The 19,256-nt window shown below is 34.4% G+C and overlaps 1 protein-coding gene across 2 annotated transcripts; it reads left to right on the forward strand.

Moving 5' to 3' along the window:
• The first annotated feature begins 7,814 nt into the window (after nucleotides 1-7,814).
• On the forward strand, nucleotides 7,815-18,922 carry LOC133285044 (serine/threonine-protein kinase TOUSLED). Of its 2 annotated transcripts, none has more exons than XM_061482201.1 (17): nucleotides 7,815-8,178; nucleotides 8,289-8,531; nucleotides 8,799-8,888; nucleotides 9,121-9,327; nucleotides 9,877-9,927; nucleotides 10,159-10,266; nucleotides 11,375-11,419; nucleotides 11,726-11,838; nucleotides 12,644-12,710; nucleotides 14,347-14,413; nucleotides 14,793-14,887; nucleotides 14,960-15,139; nucleotides 15,315-15,525; nucleotides 15,679-15,943; nucleotides 17,482-17,536; nucleotides 17,731-17,897; nucleotides 18,557-18,922. In XM_061482201.1, the coding sequence occupies exons 2-17, from the start codon at nucleotides 8,307-8,309 to the stop codon at nucleotides 18,576-18,578; spliced, it is 1,968 nt and encodes a 655-aa protein (XP_061338185.1). In that variant the 5' UTR covers nucleotides 7,815-8,178; nucleotides 8,289-8,306; the 3' UTR covers nucleotides 18,579-18,922. The 2 variants fall into 2 exon arrangements, with proteins under 2 accessions (XP_061338185.1, XP_061338184.1); XM_061482200.1 differs by having other exon boundaries at nucleotides 17,731-17,892; nucleotides 18,557-18,920.
• Nucleotides 18,923-19,256: the final 334 nt, after the last annotated feature.

A 19,256-nucleotide genomic window follows, 5' to 3' on the forward strand; every position in this document is an offset into this window, starting at 1 on the left:
ACCACTTAAGAAGTCCCCAATCGTTATTTTATTCATGGAACTCCCCATGTTCTCTCAGCTAGAACATCAGCTATTCCTTGTTTTCCTCAAGTACTTACTGTTCCACCTAGTTCTCATACCACACACGACTTTGCCTTTATTTTTTTCTTCAAATTTTACGGGAGGCGACGGCCCACTCTAACCCCATGGTTCTGCCTCCGCTCGACACGTTATTACAACGCTAAATGTCAAATGAACTGGTCAATGCATAAAAATGCAGTTTAAAATTTCCAATAAATATTAATGTATGAACTACTTTGTTTAATAATATAATTCAACCCAAAACTTAAAGTTATTAGGTGAGATTAGGACTTGTTTGATTTTTGTTTTTAAAAACAGTTTCTAAGTTTTTAGAATTAAAAAAGAGAAATATTACTCTCATTTTACATAAGATAACTTGTTTGTTTCATGTTCTCTCACTTCGATTTTCGCACCTCATCTTTTTTTTCTTCTTTTTTTCTAGTAATGGGGGACTCATCCATTTTTTCTTTATAACATAAGATAACTATCTTATGTGAAAGGAGACTAATAAAGCCCATTAAAAAAATAGTTTGAAAGAGATTATTTTGTAAAATAACTCCCAAAATAATAATTTTTTTAGTTTTTAAAACAAAAAAATGAGAACAACTTAGAGGTGTTCTAAAAAATTATTTTTTGGTTTTATTATTTTTGCGGTGGTAATTTTGTAATTATGAGGATCACTAATGATACTTTCGTAAATAAATACAACTTTTTTCAATATTAAAATATTTTACCAATTTTGTAATTGTGAAAGTTCATTAATGGCATTTTTGTAAATAAATACCACTTCTTTATAACTTTAAATCAAACCATATTCAAATAAGTTTTATTGTTTTCCTTTTGTCTAAATCAGTTTTCAAAATCTACTTTCAAAACATTTTTTAAAACAAAAAAAAAAACAATATCCAAACAAAGCCTATATTAATGATTTATATTTCTTTAATATGTATTTTTACACGAGAGTCAATTGGATTCAAATAATGAATGATGCTTCACATGTGCTAAAAAATTTCATGATATTTAATTATTTTTATTAAAAAAATAGGGACAATGAGTATTAAACTCATGAACACTTAGTCACATTAATTAACTCCAATACTATATTGGAAATTCTATGAAATCAAAGTTATTTTCATTATTGGGGAGACATGTACATATAGACGCATAAATACAAGATTGATAAATAACTAAGCAACTAATAGATAAAGATACAAATAGAAATCGTTTACGTAATTCAAATATTATCTTATCCATCATTCTTATTTATAATAAATACTCCTCCTCAACATGGAGGCAATAAATACCCAACTTGCAAACTAAAAAGAAAAAAAAAAATCTTGTCCAACTTTCTTAAAAAATGCCCATAAAACATTGCTAAAAAGACAACTTAAGAGACGTCAAGGAGATAAAAGTTGTTGAAAATCAACCTGAAGAGCTACTTGATGAAATGAGAATATTTTACTAGAATAACATCAGTATATATGTTGCTCGCTGGAATAAACATCAGCGGCAATGTTCTTCGCTAAAATAACCATCAGCCGAAATATCTTTGCAAGCAAATATATACAGCAATAATTAAAATTTTTCCAAATTTGTCAACAACAGTATTTGGAAGCTTAGACAGTAGGTAACTATTGAAACAAATGGGTTTTATTGAAGAAGAAAAAATTATAGGGGTTGCTGAAAACAAATGAAACTGAGTTGGAAAGCGGTGGCGTAGAGCTTCTAATATTAGGGAACTTCGCAGCGAAAAAGCAACAGAAAGCTCACGAGGATGAAACTGCTTTGATATCATAAAACCCTAAATAAATTCTATGAAATCACTTAAAATAAATAAATTCTATACTATTTTAATTATTGGAGAGACATCTATATATAAATGCTTAAATTCAATATTAATAAACAACTAAGCAACTAATAGATAAGAATAAAAACAAAAACTATATAATTAAAATATTATCTTATCCTTATAGCTAATCCTCATTCTTAATACCACGATATGTAAACGGTGAGTTGCACATAAATTGCTTCATTTTCTTCTTCTTCTCAATTTACTAAACTCTGCCAGATGAGATTAGTAGCGATGAGATAATGCTTTGGTTTTGGATTGAGGGTAGATCTTAGAAGCATACTCTCGAAAGTAGGCCTTACAGTTTCATATACCATATGCTTCTTGAAGTGAAGAGGTTTCTCTTGGCCCATTTGGGCAGCAATGTGAATATCTGTCACGAAACGCATCATGATCAGAATACATGTTTTGGCCACTAGTTAATTGTGTCACCTATCAAACATTCTTGCCACTCTCTATAGGAACTTCAACCTTTTTTTCTTTTTTCCTGAAAAACCTCCTTCCATTTGTATATTCATTCATGAATTGGGAAAACCCGTCTTTTCCCCATAATTAGTTATATCTCTATTTACTATCAAAGATGCTAGGATACTCAACAGGTTCATTTCAAAAGTCCTTTATCATCTGAGAAGCAAATAGGTAAGAAAAAGCTATCATCATAATAATGCCTCACTAGATTTAAGGAGCACCAGTCTCACATCACACGAAAATGGATGCTTCCAACACCTGCAAAAAATAAAAAACATGACATGGTCAGTGAGAATATTACAACCATATAAAAATGGATCAATAGTTATGATTTTGTAACTATTTATTTTAATATTTTTTTTTCTCTTTTCTTTTATTATCATTGATCCATCTTTATACGGTTATGGTGTAGGAGCAATTGTATCTGCGGAAGCGTTTCAGACCATTGTGGTTTGGATGTATAAGATCATCATAGTTTGGATGTATAAGATCATCATAGTTTATTATTACCTCTTGTTAGCGCAGATATGAGATGATGCTCCACATTCTTTGAATCTTTTGCGTCACAGCACGAACAGATCTCTACTGTTCTGGCAAACCTTCTAAACTATCTCTCGAGGGGGAAAGGGAAGTGCGTGGGCACTATTCAGATTTGAGCTTACCTCTCTATTCAAAATGACATTTGATGACTTAAGTGGTAATATTTATATGAGTTCTAAGAAACCCTAGCTCTAAGCTCATTGGGCTCTAGGTTTCTTGGGTTCTTCTCATACTGTTAGCCCATTTAGGCTTTAGTAAAAGACCACAAACCCAACATATGGTTCTTCACATGATATCATGACGACGTCATTTTTTTCACATGAGAGGATCCATATCCCATTTTAATACACACTTACTCCACATCATTTGTGTTCACCGTTTTCTTCTTTTTAATTTTTAATTTTCTTTTCTTTTCACTATAAAATCATTAATATAATCTCGCCTAACAGCTTAAGCTTTTAGGTTGAATCAGTTCTTTACATGGTATCTGGTCATCCGTGACCAATTGGTCAGGAATTCAATCCTCACCGCCCTCATTCTCTTAGAAAAATAATTATTTATTGTTAACTTTCTTGGAATAGTGATCATAATGCCATTGTTCACCAAATAAATTTTTAAAATGTCACGCGAACAGTACAACTTTCCAACATGCCACACGTTATAATTCGCTACACCAAGCAGCAAACTTTGTTTACTTATGTGACACGTTTCTGGTGACCACCTAATTCGCTACAGGTACAAGCAAACTAGGTGGTCAATGTATCAGTCCTCGCTTTGAGAAATTCAGGACACGTGGCAGCCCCATAGAAGTTCACTATAAGGTATAGAAAACTACTTCTAACGGTCAGAAAAAAAAGCCGATGGGCCACATGTTAGACATGCACAAGTTCGCTACACAAGATAGGGAACTATGTCCACTTGGCAGCATGGATAAATCCCCCCTCCACCCTTATTTCCCCACCCCAAACTCTTAATCTATCTCATTATCTTACTCTTTCTCTCTCTAAAATTTCAAAATTGTTCTCTCCCTAAGGTCAATGTTTTATAAATTATTATTTATACATTATTCGTGTTTCTTATTTTATTATTTATGCATTGTTAGTTTTTGAATATTATTTAAGGTTGAGATTTGAAACTTTAGGTTAGAAGATATGTTAATTTATTGAAACCATAGGATAGAACCAATATGTTTTATATTATTTATTTTATTAGTATTTATTTTATGACTTCACACCTTTGGTTAGCGGATATTTTGTATTTTTTTTAACTTTAAGATTTAGCCAATGAATTGACACCTTATATTAATTGAAAATGTAGGGAAAATATATTAAAATAGTAAGATAGTTAGTGAATTATTATATATTAAAAAAATAATTTTAAATTGTTTTATAGTAATTATTTAAACACATTTTATTTTAGGTCTCGTAACCTTAGATTAGAGGACATGTTATTATTTGGTGAATTAATATCTAGATGGTGAATTATTTAATATTTAAAAATTTAATTATCGTATCTAAATAGGAAAATAAATTAAAGGCTAATATAATATGATTATTCTTCTAAATATATCCATGGAGCATGTTGATGTCCCACATCCTGGGTCTCCGCGAAGCGTGATTGACCTCGGTCCCTTCGACCATTCTCTCCTGACATTACAGGAGAAACATATATCCACGCATGTATGGAATACCGCTGAGGATCCCAAAATGCAGGATCGTGTACTTGATGTTAGACATTTCTGATGCAGGCTGGTTTTTATCACGTTGCGCGCCTGCTCTACCATGAGGTAAGTATACTCTTATTGTATAACCTTGTATTATGGTGCTATGATAGTAATATATTGATGACATCATACCGTATTTGATTTCATATCGACTATCACCTTATGTCGGCGCTTGTCGAGCGATGGCGCCCAGAGATACGTACATTTCGTATGACGATGGGTGAGGTTACCATCACGTTGGAGGATGTACACTATCTATTGGGTTTGCCCACATATAGTGAGGTTATCTCGGGCCGCGTCGGATAATATCCATGTCGACAAATGATTCGTGACTTCTTAAGAATTGAGTCAGAGAACGATCAATATTTGCATGGAGGTTTATTGGGCCTCCACTTTCTGCGGGAGCGGTTTGACAATTATGGGGTCCACGCTGGCACAAAAGTTGGTCGTATGAGATACACCCACACATTTACATTTCGTATCTTGGTCGTGGCATTGTTTGTGGACACCACCTCCAGTTTTGTACCCGTAAGATATTTATTATTTCTAGATGATTTTCAACACTCAGATACTTTAGCTGGGGTTCCGCTGTTCTTGCATACTTGTACAAGGAGTTGTGCAAGGTTATAGACATGCGATGCTCCGATATGGGTGGGTGCGCATTGCTATTGTAATTATGGGCGTGAACCAGATTCCCGTCTATCTCTTCTGCTCTCTTGATGTGTCCGATCTAGATGCCATATACGGAGCTAAGTACTGCATACTTATTTTTTATTCAAGGACTATAAAATTATTCGGTTTATATATTGCTAATACTCCAAACTCACATTTGCAAGATTAATGTGTACACTATGCGACAGGTGTTATATACACACATCCGCAGATATCGCCATTATATGGTTACTAACCTGGATCTAGTGGGTCTTGTATTTCGACAATGCCCAAATAAGGAATCAGTTGACATGCTGGATTAGGCGGACAACAATCGAAATCACCGTCGACGTCCATATCCGATGAGTCACTGTCCGGAACAAGACCTTTGTCCACCTCTTCCTCTGAACTGTTCGTACGCCAAGTTAGATCGTACATGTCGTTGGCTGGAAACATTTCAGAATACATTGGTTGGGTTAGTGGTGGTGAGGGGTGAAACATACCTATCTTCCGGATTAACTAGCGGCTCCTTGTTATTGTTGATGCAGTCAATGGATGGGAAGGAATGTTGAATGCTTGACTGTTCGCCAGAGTTTACTTTCGCATACAGTTCGATAAATCTAGAGTCTTCATGTGATGATGTGCATGCGTATCTACTTACGCTACATCTTCATCCTCGACAATCTTCAAAGCAACCCACTATACCAGGTTACCCGAGGCGTATCTAGCAGTCAATCGAAAGAGAAATTGACCCCATTGTAATATTAGTTTCTTGTATATTATATTCTTTAGGTCATTATAATTGCATCGAGGGCTCATGCGAAATATTTTGTTATCACCTTAAAAAAACTTGACCATTCGGTCCAAAATATCTCCTCTCATTATAATATACAATGGTGATTAAATCATTCATATTATCACTCATGATGCAAAAATAGAAATAAAAATAACAAATAACAAGGAACAAAAAACTAGGGCTTAACAAATAAAATGCAAGTTTTTTTAAGGAAGATGAGCGGTCGTGGTAACTAGGGGTGTTCGCGGTCTGGATTGGATCGATTTTGGAAGCAAAAATCATCCGATCCAATTACTTCGATTTGATCATATAATCATCCAATCGGTTTTGATTTTTTTCAAATCTGATCCGATCCAATCCAATTTTTTTCGGTTTGGATTGGATCGGTTTTCGATTTTTTGAAAATCCTAAAATTTATTTTATGATTATTATGCAAATAACATATTTTGCATATATTGAATTTGTACATTTTTTTTTTTGAAATATAAAAGCATTAGTAAACTATAATATAATTTCATTTTTTTTTTGCAATGAGATATGAAGCTCTATAAAGATAAAATTTTGTTGATGAGATGTGATTAGATTTTTTCTTGGGTTTAATTGATAGGTTAACGGGTCTTGAGTTTAGAAATTTTTAGGCTATGATTAGGGAAAGATCCAAATAGGTAGAGGGGAATTAATATATTGGATCGGTTTGGATTGGATCGATTTTCATCAACCCATCCAAAAACCGATCCAATCCAATTAAAATTTTCGATTTTTAATCGGTTTTCGATTTTTCGGTTATCGGCTTTTCGGTCCGGTCACCGCGGTTTAAATCGGTTTGGATCGGTTGATGAACACCCTTAGTGGTAACGCTGGAAAAAGGGAAATGGGGATGGGTTTATATAACACTAAATTCGTTGGATATTATACCGAATTAGCCATGTGCCAAACCAATTTCGTTATGCCCCATAGCAAATTACTAGGGGCGTGCCTCGTGTCCTTTTTTGTCAGAGAAATTCGCTATGACACATAGTGAACTAGGTATTGTTATGCCACGTGTAGCTCACCTAGTTTGCTATGCCCCATAACGAATTTCTAAGGGGCTGCTACGTGTCCTGCTTTTCTCAGAGGACTGACATTTGACCACTTTGCTTGTACCTATAGTGAATTAGGTGGCCACTAAAAATATACCACAACAGCAAACAAAGTTTGCTGCTTGGTATAGCGAATTATAACGATGACATATTGGAAATTTGTACTATTTGCGTGACATTTTGGAAATTTATTTGGTTAACAGTGGTGTTATGGGCACTGTTCCAACTTTCTTAGCACGAGTAGGCTAAGCCTGATGAATCATCTATCCTTCGAATCCCATGGGCTCTCATGTAAGAGGACGTATTAAAGAAATATAAAGTCATTAATATAGCTTCACCCAATAGCTTAAATTTTTGGTTTGAATTGGTTCTTTATATTGTACTAAAATCTCGATATCACGCGTTCAATTCTCACCACTCCCTATTTAGTTAATAATTGATTAATTTTTATAAAGTTTTTTAGTACATATAAATTAATGATTGCAATGTCCATCCTTCAAACAAAAAAAAAAAAAATCGTGTGTGTAAGTTTTGGGCTGAATTGGTTTGTTTCTTTACACACTTCTTATGTACTACTCTGCCATGGTCCCAAAATTTTCACCCATAGAAACTCCTCTCTCCGAACAAAACAGCTTGCAAAAATTCAAAAAAGAAAAAGTCTTTTTTATTTGCTTGTTGCTTGCTTGTTGTGCAGTCATGCTGCTTTCTTCTTTCCTGTGCTCCATAAAATTCTTTTTTTCCCTCCCATGCTTTCGATTCTTCCACCTCTTTACCAAACAGCAAAACCCTAGATTTTCTCTTTTCAATTAAATTAATTTTCCGAGTTCTTCACCCAAAAGATACTCAAGATTCTGCCCCTTTTCTTCTTGCTTCCCGTCACATCTCCACCTCAGGGTTCTCTGACCTTTTGATTTCTACAACTGCTTCTGCTATTTTCCCTTTGCATAAATCCCCATTTCGTTACGTGGGTCATCGAGAAATTGCCACTTTTTTGCATTGTGATCACGAATGGGTATGGCCAAGTTCTACCAAAGGAACGATTTTTTTTTCTTTTTCTAAGTGGGTTGAATTTTTATTTTTCGGATGAATGATTTGAGAAACATTTTCTTTGTTGGCAAACAGTTTGCAGTTTCAGCAACAATGTCAGATGACATGCTGATGCATTTCTCGTCCAACTCTTCCAACCAATCGGATCAGTCACTTCCTACAAAGATTGCAAAGCTGGAAGCTCGCATGGTGGGTAAGGCTTCTTCCACTGCTGCTCAGCAGTCAGGTTGGCCCTCTCTTCCTTCAGCTGCCAAATTTGGAGGAGCTGCTGCTGAAGATTTGGCTGAACCATCCACTTCCAGTGATTCTGATGATGATGTAAGTCTTGGCCAAATTCAATGCTATGGGTTTGGTAATTTGTCTGCATTTATGGTTATGGCCTGAAGGGTAGCCGTGGCACAATGGCTTGATGATGATGATGATTATGGCTTATTTGTCTGTGTTGCTAGGGATTTTGAATGTTAATTTAGAAGTTTCTTTTGTTTAATTTGTTTTAGTGGTTGACTGGTTGTTTATCTTTCAATGGTTTTTGGATATAATAAGTGAATTGATCAGATTGTCTTTCTCTTCATATTTCATTTCCAGAATGGTGGGGAATTCTTAATACAAGCCAACACACAGAAGCGCTTAAAACTTCAAGAACATGATAACTCTAATGTTTTTGAACATGTTGAGGTTAGTTTTCATCTGATGACTCGGTAGACTCTTTGCTTTAGTAATAGAATAGCTGCATCTCATGTTGAAAATACATAAGCTCCCTGGATAAATTGCTTTCTTTTTGGCTTGCTTTTAAGTGCTTTGTTGTTATCATCTTCTGTTACTAGTATTTTGATGACTTTAGTCATTTGTAAGAAAGGGTACACTTTGTCTCAGAAGTTGTTTCCAACTGAAAAGCTTTACATATCAGGTTGCTACTGATGGAAGACAAACTAGTTTGGAGGCTGTGGAGACAAAAACTAATTTTGATGTGAATAGAAAGAAACACGGTCGTGGAAGAGCGAGTTCTGGTTCAGGTAGGGGCCGCGGTTCCAGAGTTAATGATCAGACCAGAATACAAATTTCTCCTCCAACTGTTTTGGCTTCAAATGGTCAGATTGAGAATGCATACCATAAAGTATGCTCCCTGCCCTGAGACATTTAGTTCTTTATTGTAATTGTCATTTGTCTATTGTCCCTATCAGTTTTTCCTAAACTGGTCTTACAATTGCGATTATATCTATAGTCTACACATGATTGCATGCATAGTTGTAACTGTAAAATCTTTAGCTGATTATAATGGAGACCTGAAATTGAAATCTCTTGGGTTATGGTACAGGACTACAGGAAGCTGATTGTATCTTCCTTAGTCTGTAACTTAAAGGAAATTTGATCGCATTGGTCTTTGGTGCCTTTTATTTTATTTTTATTTTTTAAAATAAGTGATTACTCAACTCCAGTGCAATGTCTTATAAATTGTGCTCTCTGTTCAGCAAGTTTGTTTGGCATTCTGGTCTGGTTGCATCTTTTAGCTGTTTGAAATATGCAAATTAGAGTCTTTCATGTTTCCTATGAATGGAAGATTCGTAGTTTAGGAAAGACATATTGCTTAAGCAATTAATTTTACAGATTGATCATATATATTTTCTCCTTGATTGTTCCCTATAGAGCTCATATTTATTTGCAGGATGGCAGACTCAAAGATCAGTTTCATAATGATAACTGTGCTACATTAGAGGTATAGCTTCTTCTAAACTTTTGAGTTCCACTTGTAGATTTTATGGTAAGTAAAAGAATGGGTAGCTTTATATGAAGATAATAGAAGTTTGATATGACCTCTTTAATTTCTCCCACCAGATCTGAATGACCTCGCTGATACTTTAACACTTCATTATTGTTATATTGGAGGCATTATTAGTTTGTAATTTTCAATTTTTTCATATTTCATTTCATTCTTATCTTAAATTAGGAGGAGGTTGCATCTCTACATGCTAAAGTTGTTGCATTGGAGGAGGAATTGCGTAAATCAAAGCAAGAGACCTCTGATTATCAGAACCTTTGTCGACAGTTAGAAAAGGTATATGAGTACTTGTCAAATCGCAATAAGCATCGTGAATCAGAAGGATGTTTTCTGAATCTTGAATTGTATCGAATCTTAAATTACCGTCATGAATTGATAAATAGAATAAAAAGGGTATACCTATAAAATGAAAGAAAATATTCAGTAATAGTTTTACCCCAAATTTAACTACATGTATATGAAATATGGAAATTAATTTGTTATCAAGAACTAGTAGTACATCTTACATAAATCTCAGATTCAAAGGTAATTAAGTCCAAACTCCAAAAATGACAATAATTTAGAGTAAATATACAATTTGGCCCGTAAAAGATGTTATTGTATTGCTTTGGTTCCTGAAAGTTTCCATATAAATTTATAAATTGGTCCCTGAAGTTGTCAACTTGCTATCAATTTCATCCCATTGAGGACCTATTTGTATAGACAAACTTTTCGGGACCAAAGTAACACAAGTAACATTTGTGACAGACCAAATTATATATAATTTAGAGTACATTTCCAGTAGGGGATGCTACTGTGTAGTTGCTATTATGGTACTTTTCTTTTTCTTTCCTCCTATTCACATGTACCATGGTATTTTCCAGTATAAAAACCTCTGTTGTACCTTTTATATCAGGCTTTTGAAGGAAAAATGCATTTAAATTTGAAATTAATGTGTATTTTCTATTTGGGTTGAGCAGATCTGAACTGGTTTGTTGCAACCTGACTAAAATATCCTCAAATCTACTATGCAGTTACACTTTGTAATTGTATCATAAATGCTCTGACATGGGCTTACTGCATCAAGTTTTTGAAGAAAGTGCAAAAATTTGAAAAATTCATGTATTTTACGATTTAGGTCACAAGATTCAAACCAGGTCCGTTGTGACCTGTCAAAAAATGCCTGTGAATTGGACCAAATTTTGTTATTCAATTTGCTAATTGTATGGTTTTAATAACATTGGCTAAATTAACAAGTTCTCACACTTTTGGGGACAAAGTAACATGGAATACATTGTCAATTGTAAAAATTATAAAATATAATTTATAGGTAATGAAATCAACAGTTGTTCAAATTGATGTGATAATTTTCTGTTCTTTTAATACTTGATTGTGGCATGTGCAGGAACTGAAGGACCTGACAGATCATGAACAGCAAATGAAACCTAAGGTGTGATTATTTTCAGCTTTTGATTGCACAGTAATTGTAGTTAAAGTTTTCTTCTTGAATCTATCAAAGCACTTCATTCCTAACGATATACGTGTTATTTAAAATACAAAGCATTTGATACCCTTGAGCCTTGTGGTGCATGCAATAGAGAGCATACAGTGAATCTTGCTTGTATAAAACTTCTATATGACAGCTTCTTATTGACCCCCCCCCCCCACAACAACAACAAAAAAAAGTTACAGAAAATTCTTTGTACTTTTCATCAATTAAGCAGGCATAGTTATATTTGATCCTTTTATTTTGCAGAGAACAAAAATAATATCGGATTTGTTGATATCAGTTTCAAAGGCTGAGAGACAAGAAGCAAGGCTTAAAGTACGACAAGACTCATTGAGACTTGGAAATGTTGGTGTAATCAGGTATAAGTGGAGCATTGTAAAACATGAAAGAAGAAAACTGAAATATTATTACTTTCTCAAATCAACATGTACAAAGGGTAATACTATATGCAGAGACTAATGGGTAGGGGTGTTTATCAACCGATCCAAACCGCGAAAACCGAACCGAAAAACCGATAACCGAATAAACCGAAAATCGAAAAATCGAAAACCGAAAGAAAACCGCAAATTTTAATTGGATTGGATCGGTTTTCGGATGGGTTGATGAAAACCGATACAATCCAAACCGATCCAATATATTAATTATCCTCTACCTACTTGTCCTTTCTCCAATCATAGCTCAAAAATTTCTAAACTTAAGACTCATTAACTCATCAACTAAACCCAAGAAAAAACTTAGTCACGTTTCATCAACTATAGTATTGTTTACTGATATTTTTGTATTTCAAAATTTTTTTTTACAAAGCCAATATATACAAAAGAAGTTATTTACACAATAATCATGAAACTAATTTTAGGATATTCAAAAAACCGAAAACCGATCCAATCCAAACCGAAAAAAATTGGATTGGATCGGATCGGATTTGAAAAAAATCTAAACCGAATGGATGATTACATGATCAAACCGAAGGGATTGGATCGGATGAGTTTTTCTTCCAAAACCGATCCAATCCAGACCGCGAACACCCCTACTAATGGGCCAAAGAGAATAAAACCAAAACTATATTTGGAAACACTAATCTAGTTAATAAAATACATGACTTACAAATATTTACAACAGTAAGAAATTTCTGTTCATGTCATCTTTTTTTATTATGAATTGTAGAGCTGGAACCATCTTATCTGAGACCTGGGAAGATGGTCAAGCATTAAAGGATCTGAATACCCAGCTTGTATGTCTCGTTTTCTTTCTCTCCCCCTTGTGTTATTTCTTTCTGATTTTGTATCATGCTGTTATTTATTTACTGATTTAATTTGTATTAAAGGATGTTGCTAATTATAATGAGAGAGCACAAAAGTTGTATTTCTTATCTATAAATGGAGTCGGGCAATGCAGGTCAACCCACCCCGCCTTTAACCTGACAAAAAACTGAGAGGGGTAGGTTGACCCACATTTAGAAATGAGTTGAAAACATTAACCCATCATGTTTTATGATGGCAGGTCAATCCACTTAAATAATAAAAATAAATAAATAAATAATTTTGAATATTAAAAAAAGGATTCACCCTCAAGGGTTATAATTTTCTTCATCAAATGATGTTATCTAAACTAGCATAGCTCAAAGAAAATAAAGCCATTCAACACATAAAAGACAAAGTACTTGGAATATCAACTATGCACTTGACATGATGAAACAATATGTCTAAGTGAAGATTGATTGGGTGAGTCAAGAGGGAGAGAGATTGATTAGGGAATTTAGGTTTTATGCATGGAAAGTGAGGAAACATAAGACCCAACACACTTTAGGGAATATATATTTATTTTTTTAAAAAGTAACCCTACGGGTCAACCTCCCAAACTTGGCAGGTGGCGGAATGGTTGTGGCTGATTGGTGGGTTAATAATTACAATCGAACCTGCCAAATATGGCAAGGTTAAATGGGCTGACCTGTCAAGTTGAACTTGTTTTGCTAGCTCTAGCTATAAATAGGTTGTTTATTTTTTTCTAAAGCGATCTACTTTGGGAGTCCTCTTCTGTATAGTTTGCACTAGATAGTTTTATAAATATTACTTGCCAAAAAATATGCAAATTTTAAAGGACAATAAGGGCTTCTTCCTAAGGACCATATGGCATATCCATTAGAAGTTTTTACCAAAGACATTTTTTTGTCTTGGCCCTGAATCCTGATTTACAGAATAATACCGTGTCTGAACTAGCATGACTGTTTCTGTCAAATCCCCAATCATTATATGGGTAAATTTGGAGCCTCTTTACAAATTTTGGTTTAGGAGCTGAATGGGCTTGCTAGATTCATTGAACATGACTCTTTTTTTGAGAGGAGATTGAACATGACTTTTCTATGTATACTAGTGATAATTGATCTTATTAATAGATATTTGGGAAAGAAAATGCCATGCAGATAAGAGACAGAAATTTAAACCTCCTATAATGCTTGAGATATAGATTTGGGCTATTTCATAAATATTCTTATGCATTCTATGAAGACAAACAAAATTGATTGTTTCTGATTGTGCAATTTAACCGTCAACCTCTAAAGATAATATTCATTTGTGTGATAGTGAGATTGTCCCCTTTATTAACCTTCTTAGATTATAAATACCCTCAAACTCGAACCCTTTTGCTTTGGCTGCATAGATGACTGTGTACAATTATAAGGATAGTGTTTTTGGAATTTAAAGTGTTTTCCTTTTTAGTAATATTTGGCCATAACCGGCATATTATGTCAATGGTACTATTACTTTTCTGTCTGTTAGTATTTTTTGCAATTGAAAGTCTTGCCTGTGATAATGATGGTAATTTGCATTAGTAATAATATGAATTCTTTTATGTCTTGATTCTTTTCACAGAGGCAACTAGTAGAAACAAAGGAGGCAATTGAACGGCAGCGCAAATTGTTTAAGAAAAAACAATCTGGTAATATCCTATTTCCTTTTCACTTCCAGCAATTGTGCTCGTAAAGTTGAGTGGGCCAAATTTGGGATTGCCGTTTCACTTTCCCCTCCCCTTCCTTCTTTTAGTTTATACTAGTTGTTAGTATGAACTTTCCATGGATCTTAATGAACCTGTACATTAAATACTTTTTACGTGATGATTTTTAATATCCTTCACCGTCTATTTATTTTCCAGTTACTATACAAATTATAAATGACTATACTCCCCTTAAGATGGCCCAATGGGCATAATAAGTATCTGTTGCGGGCTGTCAGATGCTGTATATTATATTATTCTGCTCACTGTGTTAATAGTTTGTGAATTGTGTTTGGTTTTGTTTGGGTCTTTTCTCTGGTTGAAGACAAGGGTGATGGAACAGAAACAGAGGCTGGATTACCGGAAGATGTTCTCATTCATGATGAAATCTATAAGTCTCGACTAGCTAGCATTAAACGAGTAAGTTGCTACTTTTGCTTGTCTGAATATTTTCTTTTCCCTTTATGTTTCTAATTGCCGAGAAATCTTCAGGAAGAAGAAATTATTTTGCGGGAGAGGGATCGCTATGAACTTGAGAAGGGGAGGTTGATACGTGAAATGAAACGCATACGGGATGAAGATGGCTCACGGTTTAACAACTTTCAGATTCTAAATCATCGCTATGCCCTTCTAAACCTTCTTGGGAAGGGAGGGTTCAGTGAGGTGTACAAGGTCAGAACTTCTATAAATATAATAACAATCATTTGATCATGTTGATATTATTTTAGCAAATACTGTAGAAGGTTTAGAGCTACTAATACCAGAATCTAGACAGTTCCTTTGCCTATATTGGCAATTGTAAATATATACCTTTTTGCAGTGATTTGAAGTAAGAAATTTCCAGCAGGCTTTTGACTTGGTGGAGCATAGATATGTTGCCTGCAAGCTTCATGGTTTAAATGCTCAATGGAGTGAAGAGAAGAAGCAAAGTTACATACGGCATGCCATTCGGGAGTATAATATTCACAAGACCCTGGTGCATCGTCACATTGTTCGTTTATGGGACATCTTTGAGATTGATCAAAATACATTCTGCACTGTTCTAGAGTACTGTAGTGGTATATATACTTAACCGTTTTATGAAGCCCATTATTTTGTTTATTTTGTGACAGACTATAAATATTACTTTGAATCTGAATCACTTTATAATCTTTGTTTGATTTCTTGTTTTATATGCCCCTCCCTCGATTGATCTTCCTCTTTTCTTCCAGGGAAGGATCTTGATGCTGTCCTTAAAGCAACACCTATATTGCCTGAGAGGGAGGCCAGGGTCATTCTAGTTCAGATTTTTCAAGGCCTTATTTATATGAATAAAAGAACACAGAAGATTATACATTATGATTTAAAGCCTGGAAATGTTCTGTTTGACGAGCTTGGTATTGCCAAAGTGACTGATTTTGGTCTTAGCAAAATAGTGGAGAATGATGTGGGATCCCAGGGTATGGAACTTACATCCCAGGGAGCTGGAACATATTGGTAAGTGATGAAGATCATTGTTAATGGAATTTGAAATTTGAAATAGTCCAAATGTGTAGGTTTCAAGCTTCACTTTCCTCATCCTCTTCTGTTTTGAGTTGCATTAAAATAATAGTTTAGATGTTAGTTTGAGTTATGCATATGCTAATACAGACTTTTGTAGAGTCTATCTTTTGAGATGAGAGAAGTGGTTTATATTTTCTTTTCTTTTTTCTTTTTTTGATATACCGACCCAAATTACCTTTTTGGGGCAAGTCAGCTTCGTAGGTATCCCGACAAGTTTCAACTCTTTGAATCGGCTATGGGACTAATCCCGAGTCAGAGCATAGTCACAGTTAAAGCTCTTTGCCCTTCCCCAAAGATGTATTTGGTGGAAATCGAAATCATGTTCTCTCCCCACCTACTCAGCTGTTTTGCTAACCGAGATTAATGTTGTTTGTCTCCCCTATCTCTATATCTATACTGAGAAAAAATGATCAGTTTAGGAAAGATGGCCCTAGCTCAGTATCATATATTAACTTCTTAACTATCCTCTCAGGTGTAGTAACATCAACATCAACATCACCTTTACTCCAAATTAATTGTGTGCGTGATAGGTATTAGAGATTAGGAAGCGAAAATTAAAGCAAAATGTAATTATATTATTGAACTCAGTCTCAGACTCAAACGATAGTGTTAACAGTATTCCCCAATCTGAATTACAAGTAATTAAAAGCAAATTACAAATATTGAAATCTGATATAACAGTGTGAGACAATTACAAGTTGAAATAAGTACTATAAATGCCTACTACCCAGAACAATTAGAGAGGCCCTGGTTCTCTCCCAATTCACCCAAGAGGATGCCCAAAATTCCCAGATTCCAAGATTCCCTTCCCTCACACTCACTGCACCTATTTGTAACAAACTTGGTAACGTCCCCTTGCTGTAAACGTGACCACACCCTTGCTCATTGCTTGTTGTTGCTGTCCACGTCTGTGGTTCCACTATCCACATGAGTAGTCCCACTAATTTCACCCAGTACAGCTGACTCATCCTGTCCATGTGTGTTCTGAATTCTATTGTATTTCTGCCTCCTCTTATAAACATGGCCAAACCTGCCCCTATTGAACGTATCAACATCAATATCACCTTTACTCCAAATTAATTGTGTGTGTGTGTGTGTGTGTGTGTTGTGGTGGGGGGGGGGGGGGGGGGCACATGTAAAGTTAAATTAAAAAAAAAATCTCATAAATGACTTTGTATAAAAACAATAATCTATTTTAGGGTTATGAATCCATATAAGATGATGGTTTATGGAAGTATTGGTGGATTATTAATTTATATGAATGTTTTCAGCTTTTTATAAGATTTTATATCTCTGATTTTTTACGTGCAATTTTGCCATTGTGAGTCATTAGTGCTAATCTAGATTCTTTATCTTTATCTTCCAATCAATATGACTTCAAACTTTGATACTCCTTTGTAGGTTTCCATGATCTTTCAACATTTACTTTGGGAAAACCTCTTTATGACACCTTTTCTTTTTTGAATTTGCAGGTATTTGCCTCCTGAATGCTTTGAGCTCAGCAAGACACCTCTGATATCATCAAAGGTAAAAAAAATTCTAAGTTGTAAATACATGTATAACTTTTTTTATTTTGATTTTAATTCTCATTTTCTCAGTCATTTTGGTCAAAGGATATTTGAGTTTAACACAAGTTTTATGATGGTTGGGATTGTGCAAAGAATCACCTTCCATTTGATTCTTTGGTTTGGCTCTTTTCTGACTTGTGTTGTGAAAGATAGGTTGATGTCTGGTCTGCTGGTATTTTGTTCTATCAAATGCTCTTTGGCAGACGTCCTTTCGGGCATGACCAAACACAGGAGAGAATACTTCGTGAAGACACAATTATTAAGGCACGCAAGGTTGAATTTCCTTCTAGACCTACTGTTTCTAATGAGGCAAAGGTGAGGTGCACCCTTGTTCTGATAATTGCTTCCCGTGGCTGCTTCTTCTTTGGGCATCTTTTATTTATTTATTTTCTTCTAATATTCTGTGATGGACAATCTTTGCTTCTTGCAGTTTATATTTATGGTAAATTTAAATAAATATATATATATATATATATATATATATATTATTGAAAAAAAAACACCTATTCTTCATTCCATGTGCTGAGTGCAGTTAGACATCATAATCTATCTGAATATGCAATTTCCCCCTTCATATCACAATGCTATTAAAATTATTGAATTTGATAGTTGAGGGTAATTTGCACCAATGAGAAAGTATTGGGGGTGACTTGCAAACAGAGTAAAGTTGAGGGTTTCATTTTAAAAATTTACCCTTCTAATTATGTCAGTGCCAGAACCATAAAAATCATTCAGAGGCTTGAGCATGGAACTACAGTTCTAACTAAATTTCCTCCTCTTCTTTTTCTAATGAAAACCTATCAGATGTTGGAAGGTTGTCGTTCCCATTTAAGACCCCAAATATACACATGATTATATCTGGTGTTATATTTTCATTTTCATTTATACAGTTTCTATACATAGCTGTAGAAAATAGTGTCTACAATTCTTATTGTCAAACCTGACAAGTATCTATACTGTTCCTACAATTTTTTGTCAGGATTTTATCCGGCGGTGTCTAACATATAACCAGGCTGAGAGACCAGATGTATTAACCATTGCTCAAGATCCATATCTCACTTACTCAAAGAAGTAATGACGTACATTGACATGGCTTTGTTACTCAGACTCCATAGAAAGAATTGAGGATCTCATCTTCTAACACAAGTTACTGATTATCTGTCAGATTTTGTATAGGTTGTAAAGATTTTGTTATCTTGTCAATGAGGTAGAGAGGTTCTCTTCGTGCATTTATCTTTTGGTTCAAAATATGGGCGGAGCACAAGGCAAGTGTGTTTGACTTGACCTTAGAAGGGTATGTATAGATCCTCACAAGTGAGAAAGCTTTCCTAATTTTTTATTACACTTGCCCCCAAATTTTAGGATATTAATGCTTTTTCTTTTATTTTTTCCCCCAAGCTAATAATTAGTGGAGAGAGAGGTGCTTTAAGTATATCAGATAAAGGGCTTGTTTATTTTATAATTGGCATGTCCAAATGGTATAACAAACAAGCAAAAATTAAACGGAAATTTGGGGCTTCTTAGCAGCTCTTTTTGACCAGGAACATTGTTATTGAAAATTACTTTAGTACAATGAACTAGAGTGTCTCATAAACGCACCAGCTATTATTTGTTATAACATTTATCGTTGCAGAAGTCATTATTTTTAGGGTGTACTATAATTTATACCCTTTAATTTT

This window comes from Gastrolobium bilobum, unplaced genomic scaffold, assembly GCF_033153095.1.
Source record: "Gastrolobium bilobum isolate Gb01-03AN ecotype WA unplaced genomic scaffold, APGP_CSIRO_Gbil_v1 utg32371, whole genome shotgun sequence".
In the NCBI taxonomy this organism is placed as follows: Eukaryota; Viridiplantae; Streptophyta; class Magnoliopsida; order Fabales; family Fabaceae; genus Gastrolobium; species Gastrolobium bilobum.

Bases quoted from the DNA above. Each gene is read 5' to 3' on its own strand.
- LOC133285044 (XM_061482200.1), top strand. From the start codon at position 8,307: ATGTCAGATGACATGCTGATGCATTTCTCGTCCAACTCTTCCAACCAA. The intron at 8,532-8,798 runs GTAAGTCTTGGC...TTTCATTTCCAG, and splicing joins CCAGTGATTCTGATGATGAT to AATGGTGGGGAATTCTTAAT. The intron at 12,711-14,346 runs GTATGTCTCGTT...TTCTTTTCACAG, and splicing joins AGGATCTGAATACCCAGCTT to AGGCAACTAGTAGAAACAAA.